The sequence below is a fragment of the Mytilus galloprovincialis genome, chromosome 13, assembly GCF_965363235.1.
Source record: "Mytilus galloprovincialis chromosome 13, xbMytGall1.hap1.1, whole genome shotgun sequence".
Lineage (NCBI taxonomy): Eukaryota > Metazoa > Mollusca > Bivalvia > Mytilida > Mytilidae > Mytilus > Mytilus galloprovincialis.
The window spans coordinates 69,724,713-69,739,008 of record NC_134850.1 but is presented as its reverse complement, the minus strand read 5'-3'; the positions used below and the strand labels follow the sequence as shown (position 1 = coordinate 69,739,008).

The 14,296-nt window shown below is 33.8% G+C and overlaps 1 protein-coding gene across 1 annotated transcript in view; it reads left to right on the top strand.

Annotated features, from left to right (window-relative positions):
* Positions 1-13,055, top strand: part of LOC143056193 (sushi, von Willebrand factor type A, EGF and pentraxin domain-containing protein 1-like) — a 36,965-nt gene extending 23,910 nt beyond the window's left edge. Inside the window, exons 14-25 of the mRNA XM_076229273.1 lie at positions 684-797; positions 1,199-1,369; positions 1,890-1,910; positions 2,337-2,555; positions 4,427-4,870; positions 6,316-6,489; positions 7,311-7,535; positions 10,501-10,614; positions 10,851-11,027; positions 11,711-11,893; positions 12,410-12,523; positions 12,847-13,055. Coding sequence (XP_076085388.1) covers positions 684-797; positions 1,199-1,369; positions 1,890-1,910; positions 2,337-2,555; positions 4,427-4,870; positions 6,316-6,489; positions 7,311-7,535; positions 10,501-10,614; positions 10,851-11,027; positions 11,711-11,893; positions 12,410-12,523; positions 12,847-13,055 — 2,165 coding nt within the window. The remainder of the gene's footprint in view (positions 1-683; positions 798-1,198; positions 1,370-1,889; positions 1,911-2,336; positions 2,556-4,426; positions 4,871-6,315; positions 6,490-7,310; positions 7,536-10,500; positions 10,615-10,850; positions 11,028-11,710; positions 11,894-12,409; positions 12,524-12,846) is intronic.
* The last annotated feature ends 1,241 nt before the right edge of the window (positions 13,056-14,296 follow it).

The following is a 14,296-nucleotide window of genomic DNA, read 5'->3' as shown; positions in this document are numbered from 1 at the left end:
CATATTGTATAAACTACTTTATTGTTATATCATTATATCATTTCAACTATTTTATCATACTAAATCAGAGAGTCCAGATCTTAGCCAGGGACGGATCCACCCATTTTAAAAAGGAGAGGGTTCCAAACCCAGGATAAAAGTGGGGGGGTTTCCAGCTACATGCTCTCATTCAAATGCATTGATCGTCCAAAAAAAAGGGGGGGTTCCGCCAATGTTAGCCCCTTATGCTAGTCAAGGCCATACAGTGGGCCTATAGTTAACTAATAAGTCATTTGGTTCTGGTGCAGAGTTGCCTCTTTGGCAATGATATCTCATCTTCTTATTTTAAACTCTTATAAAGCTATTTTAAATTTTTTGTCTTGTTAAGATTTGAATTCATGGATTATCTTTACTCGCGAAATCCAGAAAAATTGACATCCTACAATAATAATGAATACACAATACCAAGGGAAGTAACCAAGTAGAATGAATACACAATACCAAGGGAAGTAACCAAGTAGAATGAATACACAATACCAAGGGAAGTAACCAAGTAGAATGAATACACAATACCAAGGGAAGTAACCAAGAAGAACATGCTTTTATGAATTGTGACTTGGATGCATGGAGAGTTGTCTCATTGCCACTCATACCTAATCTTCTTATATCTATTTTAAGGATTATTTATTTTCTTTTTTCTACAGATATTGACTATTGTATTGGTGTTAGTTGTAAGAATGGAGGCACATGTCATGATCAGCTGACAGACTTCATTTGTGATTGCACTGGAAATTACTATGGCAAACTTTGCCAGAACTGTATGTACTAATGTTTTTTAATTTCTATAAATGTTTCCACTGGGAACAGTATATTTAAAGGGAAATGAAACTAATCAGCATAGAATTGATAAAATCTGAACGTCTTTTTTCTATGCCTTTTTACTAAAATCTTAACATAAGATAGATTGGTAATCCATATCAGTAGCAGGTGTTTCGAATCCCAGCGAGGGAAGAACAAAAAAATTGCAAAAGCAAATTTACAGATCTAACATTGTTGGGTTGATGCATATATGTTTAGACGAGTTGTATATATATATTTATATATATACGAATATATGATATATGAATATTCAAAGTTTTAGTATGATTAGACTTACATATAACAGTACAAAAGTGTGAACCTTTTTACCTAAATTATAAACATTATCTTTTAACTATAGTGGATGGTGGATGGACCGACTCTTCTGATTGGTCTGTATGTTCCACAACATGTGGAGAGGGGATACAGATTGCCACACGTACCTGCACTAATCCACAGCCAGAGGATGGTGGATTGGATTGTATTGGAGATGAGAAGTCAACAAAAGAATGTAAACTAACGGAATGTACACGTAAGTAGTTTGAACTGCTGACTTTCTTCCAAAGCTAATTGATTTCTATTCATGAAATTAGGAAACAAATAAAATTTAGTTTTATGTCATTGTCCTCAGAAATTTTATCGTTTCTCATATTTTGTATTAAAATTGCAAAGATTTTAGTCAGATTTTAAAAGGAATCATTAAAAAGATTTTAGTTTCCCAAATTATAAGCCAATCTGATGAATATGTACCTGCATGGTGTAACTAGCCATCTAAGTTGACACTGCTAAATTCTATTTTTATCTGACAGTAATTGGTGTTAATCCAAGAGTGTGATTGTTGAATAAGCCAAGTCATCATGCATTGAAATTTGTTGAAAGATATCTAAAAAAAATACACAGGGAAAAGTAAAAGGTTAAGAATAAGAAAATAATTTCTCAATATTTGATTTTAAATGAAAATTGATCATTTATTTCATGAAAATCTGGTATGAAGATACATATTATCTAGCTTACTTTGTTAAATATAATGAATATTTTCAAATTTTTTTCAGTGCCACCAAAGACTGATGAAGGTAATCTTATGTTGATCTTCAATTTTTCAATTTAGGAAATAAATTATGTGAAATTGTCTCCTTAGTTTAAACATATTTATTTATAGTGGATTGGGAAACAAGTTATTGCAACTTATATTAATCCCTTTCCACTTTGCCAGTTCCTTCTCTTTGAAATGTAAGATAAAAACTAAAGTTTTATAATAGTAGTACAATCTTTCTTTTAATTTAGCCTGTTGGCATTTTCTCAATTTTTGTTTTTATATTGTTCAACTGTAGCATATTTTGCCTAATCTATAATCTATGTATTCGGCTACAAATGAATCCTTTTGTAATAAATATGAAATTAAGAATGGAAATGGGGAATATGTCAGAGACAAAAATCCTACCAAAGAGCAGATACCAGCTAATGATTTGTATTTGAGATTAATTTTGTTCCTTTTGTAGATTTCTGTATTGGCAAAGTGAGTGGATTCTATGCCCACCCAACAGATTGTGCAGCCTATTACGTGTGTCACGATGATACTGAACGGACAGCACTGGAATACTGTGGAGTGGGAACATATTGGAGTCAGAGCTTCAAGGTCTGTGCAGATCCTACAATAACGGAGATTGAATGCTTTGGTGGAGTCGGAACTTATGGCAGTGAAGATACAATAGAGTCGGGTAAATTTATTTTCATGTTCTTTACCCTTTAAGTGGGTTCATTGTTATGACTTGCTAAAGTTAGGATTTTCAGTGAAAACCAACTATCAGGAACCCAGTACTACAACTCATATTCTAATGCAACACTCACTTTAAAATAAAAAGATTGAAATATCTTGGAATCATCAAATACTCTTACGCAGTATAGCTGCCAATGACTCTGACCCTCAACCCTGGAATTGACAACAGACCTAATAAAAATGGCATTTCAATATTTCATATCTGCAGTAGATCTATCAGCATGCATAAGATACATTCATCTACTTTAGAAGCCAAATCTTTAATAGTTTCTTCCAAGCAAAGACAGATTTCAGATTTTATGGCCCCGCAACGAAGTTGTCGGTGCCATATAGTTTTACCCTTGTCCGTCATTCCGACATTCTGTCATTCCGTCATTCCGCAACAAACCATTATACAGATTTTTTTTCTAATTGCTTTCAGATATTGGAATGATTTTTGGTATGTGAGTTAACCATGATGAGTTACAGATCAAGTTTAAATTTTGTTCCTCTCCACAAAAATTTCACAGGCTATGGACTTTGATAAATTGTTGAAAATCACTGTTATAAGGACTTTTTAGCTCACCTGGCCTAAAAGGCCATGTGAGCTTTTCTCATCACTTGGCGTCCGTCGTCGTCGTCGTCTGTCGTCGTTAACAATTTTTCAAACATCTTCTCCTCTGAAACTACTGAATGGATTTGAATGAAACTTAACATGATTGTTCCTTAGTATATCCTGCACAATATGTGCGCTTCGATTTTTGATCCGTGAAAAAACATGGCCGCCGTTACTTGAAATAGAACATAGGGGTCAAATGCAGTTTTTGGCTTATATCTCAAAAACGAAAGCATTTAGAGCAAATCTGACAGGGGTAAAAATGTTCATTAGGTCAAGATCTATCAGCCCTGAAATTTTCAGATGAATCAAACAAACCATTGTTGGGTTGCTGCCACTTAATTGGTAATTTTAAGGAAATTTTGCAGTTTTTGGTCATTATCTTGAATATTATTATAGATAAAGATAAACTGTAAACAGCAAAAAAGATCAGCAAAGTAAGACTTTTTTCACAATTTGTTCATCATGTTGACTTACTTTAAAAAATCTTCTCCTTTGAAACTGCTGTATCAATTTCAGCCAAACTTAGGCTAAATGAGTTTTAGAGTTTCAGAATATCTAGTATAAATTTTATATTTCATTTCCTTGTATGTCAAGAAACATAGCTCCTATGGCTAAAATAGAACATAGGAGAAAATGATTTTTTTTTTGCTTTTGAAGAAAATAGGAAGATTCAAAGAACATTTAAATAAATTGAAAAGCCAAAATAATCATTGATATGAGATTAAACCAAAAAAATTCAGGTGAGCGATTCAGGCTCTTGAGAGCCTCTTGTTTCTAAATGCTTTCAGATATTGGGCTGAAGTTTGGTATGTGAGCTAACCATGATGAGTTACAGATCAAGTTTAATTTCATTCTGCTCCACTCATTTTTTCCAAAATTAAGGGTTTTCAATTTTGAAAATTGTTGAAAATCAGTTATACAGACTTTTTTTTCTATACCCCTCCAGATTTTGAGCTGATTTTTTATATGTGAGACTACCATCATGTTTTTGTCCACATGTGTTATTGAAATTGCACATTTTTCAACATTTTGAGACGGGCCAATCTAGTTAACATCATATATTTTCTACATTTGAAAATGCCTGTACCAAGGCAGGAATAGGACAGTCCATTCGTTTTTGATGTGTTTTGATATTTGATTTTGCCATGTGATTATAGACTTTCCGATTAGATTTTCCTCTAAGTTCAGTATTTTTGTGATTTTACTTTTTACAGAATGTTGGACAAACAGTATTCACACAGAAAATGTATATAAATATCAGCTTTTGTCTGATCATGGCATTACTGTTGCCATCCCCAACCTTATTAAGTTCAAAGTTAAAGCAAACAATGATGCACATTTGGCTTTATTGTCATCAGCCAATGAGAATGATCCTTTGTACGAGATCGTAATCGGTGGATGGGGAAACACCAAATCTGTTATCCGTGATAAGAAACAAGGAGATCCCAAGGCCACTCATCTCGGTGAAGTTTTAAATCCAAATGAATATCAAACATTTTATGTGACATGGAAAGATGGGAATATAAGGGTAGAAGATGAGAACAATGTGAAGTTAATGGAATGGACTGACACTACAGACCCACTGAGAATTACAAATGTTGGAATATCTACGGGCTTTGGAGCTAGCGGAGACTGGCAGTTCCCATACGCATGTCAAGGTATTTTGAATTTTCCCAACAAATACAGTGCAAAATTGTAGTTAGATAGTATACTAATGAGTCCTAGCCCCTCCAATAAAATTCTTAGTCCAATGACAAAGTGTTTAGGCATAGCAATGCATTTCATATTGAAATATATTTATCAGATTGTAGTACGATTCAGAATGGTTACCTTCCTGATCCTGATGATTGCTCCAGTTTTATACAGTGTGCTAATGGTGTTAGTTACCCACAGAAGTGTCCTACTGGGTTACAATGGAGAAATAGTCTCCTGGTTTGTGACTTACCACAAAATGTAGGATGTACCATTGAACCGGGTAAGAAAAATTCTGTGGTCCAATGTTGAATGTTGTCTTATTCTCCAGGAAACAATTCCTACCCTATATCTCCTTTTGTTTATAAGAATTTCCAGTTAGAGAATCATTAATTTAAAGATTTCTTTTTCAAATTAAAATGTACGATTTAGACTGGTAAGGCATTGTCCAGTTAATTTTCCTAAAAAAGGAGTTTAACCACTACAGTACACTATTCAAAACCAGCGGATTATCAATCTGGAATTTGTTGCATTCGAATAAATGATGTAATTTCCTGTGTTTTATTAGTCTCTCAAAGGAATTAAGTATCTAATGTCAAAGATGGACTGAAAGGGTTTGTTTTTCAAATGTCATAATGTTGATCCACTCAGTAACATATCAGTCAAGGTTAATTCTAAACCTGGAACTGTCTGATTCCAGAGTAGACATAAAAAAGAACAAAGATAGAATGGATAACAATAAGAAGATCATGGTATGATTGCCAATGAGACAATTCTCAAAATTTAGACCAAATGACAAAGAAATTAACAAATACAGGTTGTCAGGTACATGTAAATGAGACAGCAACCCACCAAGAAAAATCAACATATATACTCAATCAATAAGGTTTGTATGAAAATGTCAAGTTTTTATTTCCCTTGATTTTAGAAAAGTAGTCAATATAGTAATAGGGACTCAAGTGTATTATTTCATGAGACAAAACCATCCTTACTACCACTTAACCAAACTCAAAACAACAGAACAGCTATTTCACTGCTGTTTTTCACCCTAGCATCACAGATAGACCATCAAAAGGAGAACAAGCTCACCACTTCACTGCAAGTTAGAGACCTGTAACAATGTTTTGATTGGTATACTTAAACATCTTTACTAGATGCCATAATGCTAAAACTATTTCAAACTATTATTTAAATAAAATTAAGGACATGTAGTATAACTGTCAATGAGACAGCCAGAAACCGAAGGACAAGTATATAAGCAATTGTAGGTCACACAATTATAAAATTTAAATCTAGTGAAACAATGAAAAATGATCTGTATAACTCATGTAATCTTATTGATTTGTTTTCTTCAGTTTCTTCAGAAAAATATTTGATTTTGAAGGTAAAATTATTTGTTATAACATTTTAGTTGATGGAGGATGGACAGACTGGTCTGATTGGAGTGATTGTTCTGTTTCATGTGGTCAAGGAGGAACAAAGTCTAAGTCTAGAACATGTACCAACCCTGCTAAAAAGGGGGCTGGTGCTGATTGTATTGGAGAGAATATTGAGACTGTAGCATGTGAAGGGTATCTTTGTCAAGGTAAGTTAGGGTATTATTCCTCCATCCATAAGGAGGAAATATTCCTATTACATCACTATATCATTTTGTTTGGCAATTTGGAAATGAACTATTAATCATTGTTAATGCATACTAGGAATGGCCCAATTTGATCAGGTTACTTCTGTAAGAAGTTTGACTTATATTTAGATTAGTAAACACTTGGGTATAAGATTGAGTTGTAAATTGGATTGCTAAATATGATATCAGTTAGAAGCTTGAGGTACAAAAAAAAAGTTTAATTTTTATTATGCCCCATTTATGGGCATTATGTTTTTGGTCATTGTGCCCATTCATAGTCTGTCTATTCGTCTGTTCCTCCATCCATTCATAGTCTGTCTATTTGTCTGTTCGTCCATCCATTTGTTGTCTGTCTGTCCCGCTTCAGGTTAAAGTTTTTGTTGGAGGTTGTTTTTGATGAAGTCAAATCATCTTGAAACTTATTACACATGTTCCTTATAATATGATCTTTCTAAATTTAATGCCAAATTTGAGATTACACCCCATTTTCAAGGTCCACTGAACATAGAAAATGATAGTGCGGACGGGGCATCCCTGTGCTATGGGGACATTCTTATAATAACCTATTATGTAGCAGTATTTTCAAAAATAAAAAACATCTGACAAAAGTTTCTGAATTTATAGTTATTGAAAAACATTAAAGTTAATGAGCTTTAATGACTATTTAGCAACTTGCTGCATAATGTGCAAGAGAGAATTTTGAGCTCTATCAGTTTTACTGTTCCTCTGGTATCTTTCGCCCCTCTCTTGAAATCAAAATTCATCCATATTTATACTTTCAGCGGGTAAATGTGTGATACAAGCGTGTGCAAGTTGGCAGTATTCCAAGAAGGAATGTACAGTGACCGGTATGATTGCTGATAGTATGATTTACTCCATGGAACCAGATAATTTACCTGTCTGGATGAAGTATTTGTGTTCTGCTGAACATTATGGTTTCACCCCTCGTCAAGGAATCTGGGTAACTCAGGGCTGCAGAGCTGATTTCAGTGTCTGCTTTATTGAAGGTAAAATGGCTTGGTTATATGGATTGTAAATTATAACAATGAGTAAGGAGTTACCTTGTTTGTATTGGATACCAAAGCTTCATAAAATTCCGTACAAACAACAGTATATTGCTGGCTCATCTTCATGTTCCACTAAAGAATTGTCCATAAGATTGACTAAAATTCTATCCGCAGTGAAAGAGGGTCTTCAGAAATACTGTGAAACTGTTTACTCGCGTAGGGGTATTAACCATATGTGGATTCTTAAAAATTCTAAAGAACTTCTAGATAATTTTAAATCTTAGTCTTTTTCTGAAGTTAGTTCTATCAAAACTTTTGATTTTTCAACCCTGTATACCACCATTCCCCATGTGAAATTGAAAAATCGCCTAAAAGAAATAATTCACAATGCCTTTCAACATAAAAATGGTAGCATATGCTATAAATTTATTACTTTGGGATTTCATAAGGCATATTTCGTTAATAGTAACAAACAAAAAGGTAAAACATGCTACACAGAAGAACAAGTGGTCAGTATGCTGGAGTTTCTTATCAACAACATATTTGTTGAGTTTGGAGGTAGACTTTTTCAACAAATTGTCGGCATTCCTATGGTAACGAACTGCGCCTCTCTCCTTGCTGATCTCTTCTTATTTTCATATGAATCGGAGTTCCTTCAGACACTTGTCAAAAACAAGAAGATCAAAGAAGCCAGGTTATTTAATTTCACTTTTAGATATATTGATGATATTCTTTCCATTAACAATCCGAACTTTTCTGATTGGGTTCCATATATATATCCACCAGAACTAGAAATTAAAGAGACAACAGACACGGCTTCCTCCGCCTCATTTTTAGACTTACATGTATACCTCAAATTTGACATACACAGTCATCTCAGTACCAGAATCTATGACAAACGAGACGATTTTGATTTTAAAATTATCAATTTCCCCCACCTTAGTAGCAATATACCAACTTCACCTGCATATGGAATATACATTTCCCAATTTATTCAGGATTCAAGAGCTTGCAGCTCCTACTCAGACTTTGTAAAACGTCACCAGTGTCTGAGCAGAAAGTTGATGAACCAGGGGTATGTCAAAGAACGTCTCGTCCTTTTTCTAAAAAAGTTCATCGAAAGGTACCAAGAACTTGTTGATAAATATTCCGTATCAACTTCACAAATAATACACGATGGTCTTGAAGTATAGATTTTGCGTACTGACGTTGTTTATCATCTTAATAACGTGTTATATTATTCTTTTATTTGTCTTTATTAATAATACTTTTACTGTTAAGTCTGTTTTTTTAGATATCCTTTTGACGTAACTCTGTGCTTATGTATCCCATCATACTTTGAAGGACAAAATTATTTTATGATGTGACTCTGTACCTATATATGTATCTTGTCATACTTTGAATGACAAAATTATTTTATTTATTAATATTACTTTTAATGTTAACTCCCCCTTTTTTTGTGATATACATTTCACGTGACTCTGTACTTATGTATCCCGTCATACTTTGAACCACACTATTATTTTATTTATTATTACTTTATACTGTTTAGTCAGTTTTTGTTATATCTATTTTGCGTGACTGTATTTATGCATCCCGTCATACTTTGAACGACAACATTATTTTATCTCTACCTGTGGGAATTTCAAACGCGCAATTTTACACTAGTACTCAAAACCCTTCATCCTTGATGAGTGCATTTTACATAGACAAATAAAATCGTATAATATAATCAAAATGAGAATGTTAATTTGATGTATGCCTTTTTGTGCTTCTTCGTTACATTTGTTGTTTTTATAGTGATTAAGATGACAATGTTGACTGCTGTACCCCTATTTTTGACATTTTTACCTATTGTGTCTGTTTGTTTTGTTCACGCATCGGTGACAATATAATGGAATTTGATGCGACTGTCATACAAGTGAGAGGTTTAGCTAGCTATAAAACCAGGTTCAATCCACCATTTTCTACATTTGAAAATGCCTGTACCAAGTCAGGAATATAACAGTTCTTGTCCATTCGTTTTTGATGCGTTTTGTTATTTGATTTTGCCATGTGATTATGGACTTTCCGAATTGATTTTTCTCTGAGTTCAGTATTTTTGTGATTTTACTTTTTTCTCATACTTTTTCTATAATGTAATGACAAAAATAAAACATGTATAATTAAAACTGATCATAGGGTATACAGATGAAACAGAAACACTATCATACTACAAAGCTTCAAGTAGGAAACATACATGTATTTCAACAATAGACAAAAATCTAAACAATATTTAAAGAGGTAAACTATTTTGACCTATTTAGAGGCTTACATTAAAAAAATATTCATATATACGAAATTCCTAAAATTACCAAAAAAACTTCAAGAAAAGACCACCTATATATTTTTCCTAAGTTTAGAAGCCAATTAATGATTGTGAAGGGGTAATTAATGTTTTAAAAGAATTCAATCCTTTTTTTTTTTTTTTTTTTTTTAATGTTAATGAATTTTTAAAATAACAAATGTTACACAGCATTTTGAAAATTTAAAATAAAGTTTAGCAAGAAGTAGTACTTCTGATGATTTCTGTGGTCATAGATGAACCTAGTATATTTTAAAAGTTTATAAGTGATCATTAATGTGTGAATTTTTATTTTAATTGTCTTAGTAGAATTTGTCATATCAAAAACATATTAACAGGCTATCCACACTGATCTGTGTCCACACTTGTATCAATGAAATAAAATATCCACAAATTATAATTTTTTAAATCACCTTATGTGAAGAACTACATGTTAAAACAAAATCAAATTAATGAATGGTGTAGGAATGTAATAACTCTTTGGTCACAGAAGGATCTTGTCATTGGTACAATTCTTGCTAAATTTTTATAAAACTTATGCTATAGGTTAATATCATTAATATCTTGGACTAAGTTCTATAATGGTGGAAATTCTTTTATGATGCATGTTTTTTTCTGCAGAGTACAATGATTGTACCTCTAGCCCCTGTCAGAATGGAGGAACATGCAATGATGGTGAAGCCAGCTACACATGTACCTGTCCTGGTCCATATGAGGGAACCAATTGTGAAAATAGTAAGTAATAGGGGTTAGCTACACATGTCATTTTACTGTCCTGGTCCATATGGGGACTAAACTGTGAAAATAGAAAGTAATAGGGGCCAGATTCACTTCAAACACAATTTTTACAAATTCATCATTCGTTATTTAAAAGTGAAAATAATGAAACAGTGTATTGATTGGTAAACTCAAGAAATGAAAACCAAACTTATTTCCAGTTTAATCTGACTTTATCCTCCATTCTATTTTAGAGGTTCCATGTTCTACTCCTGGAGATGTCTTGCATGCCTCAAAGACTGTTGCTGGACTAGCTGTTGGTCAGACGGTCAAATATCAATGTGAATTTGGTTATGCACTCACTACTGGAGATTCTGTGTTGACCTGTGCACTTGGACCTCGTTGGGAAGGAACTATGCCTTCATGTAAAAGTAGGTTGGAAAATTTAGCAAAGATGATTTTAGTTGCTTGCCCTGTAACTTTAATTGGAAGAGTTTCTAAATGAAAACATTTCTTCATATCCCAATTGATTTATATGCTTTTTGACAACTTTGGATTTTTATCTTAAGTTATATGTAACTCAATGTCATTAGAAAATAACACATCTCCAGTGTAAAATTAAATTCTCTTATTTTCATGCTATTTTTCTCATTTCTTGATTGATGGGAGAAAAATATTTTGTAGAGAAATACCAATACAATAGAATTAAAAAGTAAATTGAAACCTCTTGAAATTGTAAGGGTCATCTATTAACACTATTAAATTACATGTTAGTTTTATTGAGGACAAGTCAATTTAAAAAGAAGATTCCTAATTTCTCAATTGTACACCTCTTATTATCTCCTTATATGAGCTTTTTCTTGAAAATATATGTGCATACATTTGTGCATTTTAAGCGATGAGTAATGAAATCATCAGGAGAAATAACTCCTTTTAGATTGAGTGTTACCCTTGACTGTTTGTCTTTCTGTCCTTCAGTCATTCTGTTCATCCTCCCTATTTTTGTTTCAAAGCTGGAGCAGGCACATTCATGTCTTTAGACCCATTATTCTTTAATTCATGCAAGTATTAAATTTTATATGAAAGGAACCAAAAATCTGTATTTTTGTTACAGTTATTGAATGTACCGTGTCTGGTTACAATGAGTTTACTATACCATCAGCAACTGACACTATTGTACCAACCATTGAAGTCTCATTCAAGTGTAAGCCTGGGTACCAGCTTCCTGTTGGAGATACGGGAACCAGAACATGTCAGAAAGGTGGAACAATGTCTGCCAGCCCACCGGCTTGTGAAGGTAACTATATAGGGAAAGTTAAGTGGTTTAATGAGTATGATCCTGTCAAAACATTTTCTTCATAGTTTTACATTGATCTGCGACCACTAAATCTGATAAAATGTTTACAGGATTTCTGGACTTGTATTCTTAGTGTCTTTTTGTTCTTGGGATGTACAAGTACTCGTCCACATCAACTTTGTGTTTTTGTTAGATGAATATTTATTTGTATCCTTCTGATGAGTTAATTAAGCCTTTTTCAATTGATTTTTATAGTGTGTTCAAATGTTAAACTGTTACTCCACTTTCCCATGTTACAGGAGGGTTGAAGTCTTCAAACTATTTTAGTCCCGCCACATTCTGTCTCTACAGATTTGCATAATCGAAATGTCTTGAATTAAAAGAGTGTATAATACAAACTCAAGTATAGTAATTTAAATCTTACAACACTGCAACACTCTGAAATGAATCGTGTTTTAATATATATATTTAAACAAAAGAAGCTTGGAATCATACCTCTAAGTCATATACTTTCAGATATCAATGAATGCCTGTCAACTCCATGTCAAAACGGAGCTACATGTCATAATGAAGTGAATGCTTATAGTTGTACATGTATGCCTGGGTACCAAGGAACAAATTGTGAATCAGGTATATAAATATTTAAAGTTGTACATGTATGCATGGGTACCACCAAATTGTGAATCTTGGATGTAGATTCTTACACTTGTACATACATGTATATCCCTTGTTATCAGGGAACGAATTGTTTATCATGAATGTAAAGGGTATGCTAGGATATCTAGGAAAGAAAAAGTAAATCAGGTATGTGAAGCTTACAGTTGTACATAAACATGATAAATGCCAGGATATATAGGAAAGAAAAAGGTAAATTAGGTATGTGAAGTTTCCAGTTGTACTATTATGCCTTTGTTACTCTATATTTTCTAAAACATCAATTATTTTGTATTTAGAAATACCATGTACAACACCAGGAAGTCTCTTGCATGCCAGTGCAACTGTCTCTGGATTAGCTGTTGGTCAGACTGTTACATATACATGTGACTTTGGTTATGCTCATACCAGTGGAGATTCTGTGTGGACCTGTGAAGTGGGACCGTCCTGGAGAGGAATTATACCAGTATGTTCAAGTAAGTATTCTGTGTTGACCTGTGAAGTGTGACCGTCCTGGAGAGGAATTATACCAGTATGTTCAAGTAAGTATTCTGTGTTGACCTGTGAAGTGTGACTGTCCTGGAGAGGAATTATACCAGTATGTTCAAGTAAGTATTCTGTGTTGACCTGTGAAGTGTGACCGTCCTGGAGAGGAATTATACCAGTATGTTCAAGTAAGTATTCTGTGTTGACCTGTGAAGTGTGACCGTACTGGAGAGGAATTATACCAGTATGTTCAAGTAAGAATTCTGTGTTGACTTGTGAAGTGGGACCATCCTGGAGAGGAATTATACCAGTATGTTCAAGTAAGAATTCTGTAGTGACCTGTGAAGTTGGACCGTCCTGGAGAGGAATTATACCAGTATGTTCAAGTAAGTATTCTGTGTTGACCTGTGAAGTGTGACCGTCCTGGAGAGGAATTATACCAGTATGTTCAAGTAAGTATTCTGTGTTGACCTGTGAAGTGTGACCGTCCTGGAGAGGAATTATACCAGTATGTTCAAGTAAGTATTCTGTGTTGACCTGTGAAGTGTGACTGTCCTGGAGAGGAATTATACCAGTATGTTCAAGTAAGTATTCTGTGTTGACCTGTGAAGTGTGACCGTCCTGGAGAGGAATTATACCAGTATGTTCAAGTAAGTATTCTGTGTTGACCTGTGAAGTGTGACCGTACTGGAGAGGAATTATACCAGTATGTTCAAGTAAGAATTCTGTGTTGACTTGTGAAGTGGGACCATCCTGGAGAGGAATTATACCAGTATGTTCAAGTAAGAATTCTGTAGTGACCTGTGAAATGTGACCATCGTGGAGAGGAATTATACCAGTATGTTCAAGTAAGTATTCTGTGTTGACCTGTGAAGTGGGACCATCCTGGAGAGGAATTATACCAGTATGTTCAAGTAAGTATTCTGTGTTGACTTGTAAAGTGAGACCGTCCTGGAGAGGAATTATACCAGAATGTTCAAGTAAGTATTCTGTGTTGACCTGTGAAGTGTGACCGTCCTGGAGAGGAATTATACCAGAATGTTCAAGTAAGTATTCTGTGTTGACCTGTGAAGTGTGACCGTCCTGGAGAGGAATTATACCAGTATGTTCAAGTAAGTATTCTATGTTGACTTGTAAAGTGAGACCATCCTGGAGAGGAATTATACCAGAATGTTCAAGTAAGTATTCTGTGTTGACTTGTGAAGTGGGACCATCCTGGAGAGGAATTATACCAGTATGTTCAAGTAAGAATTCTGTGTTGAC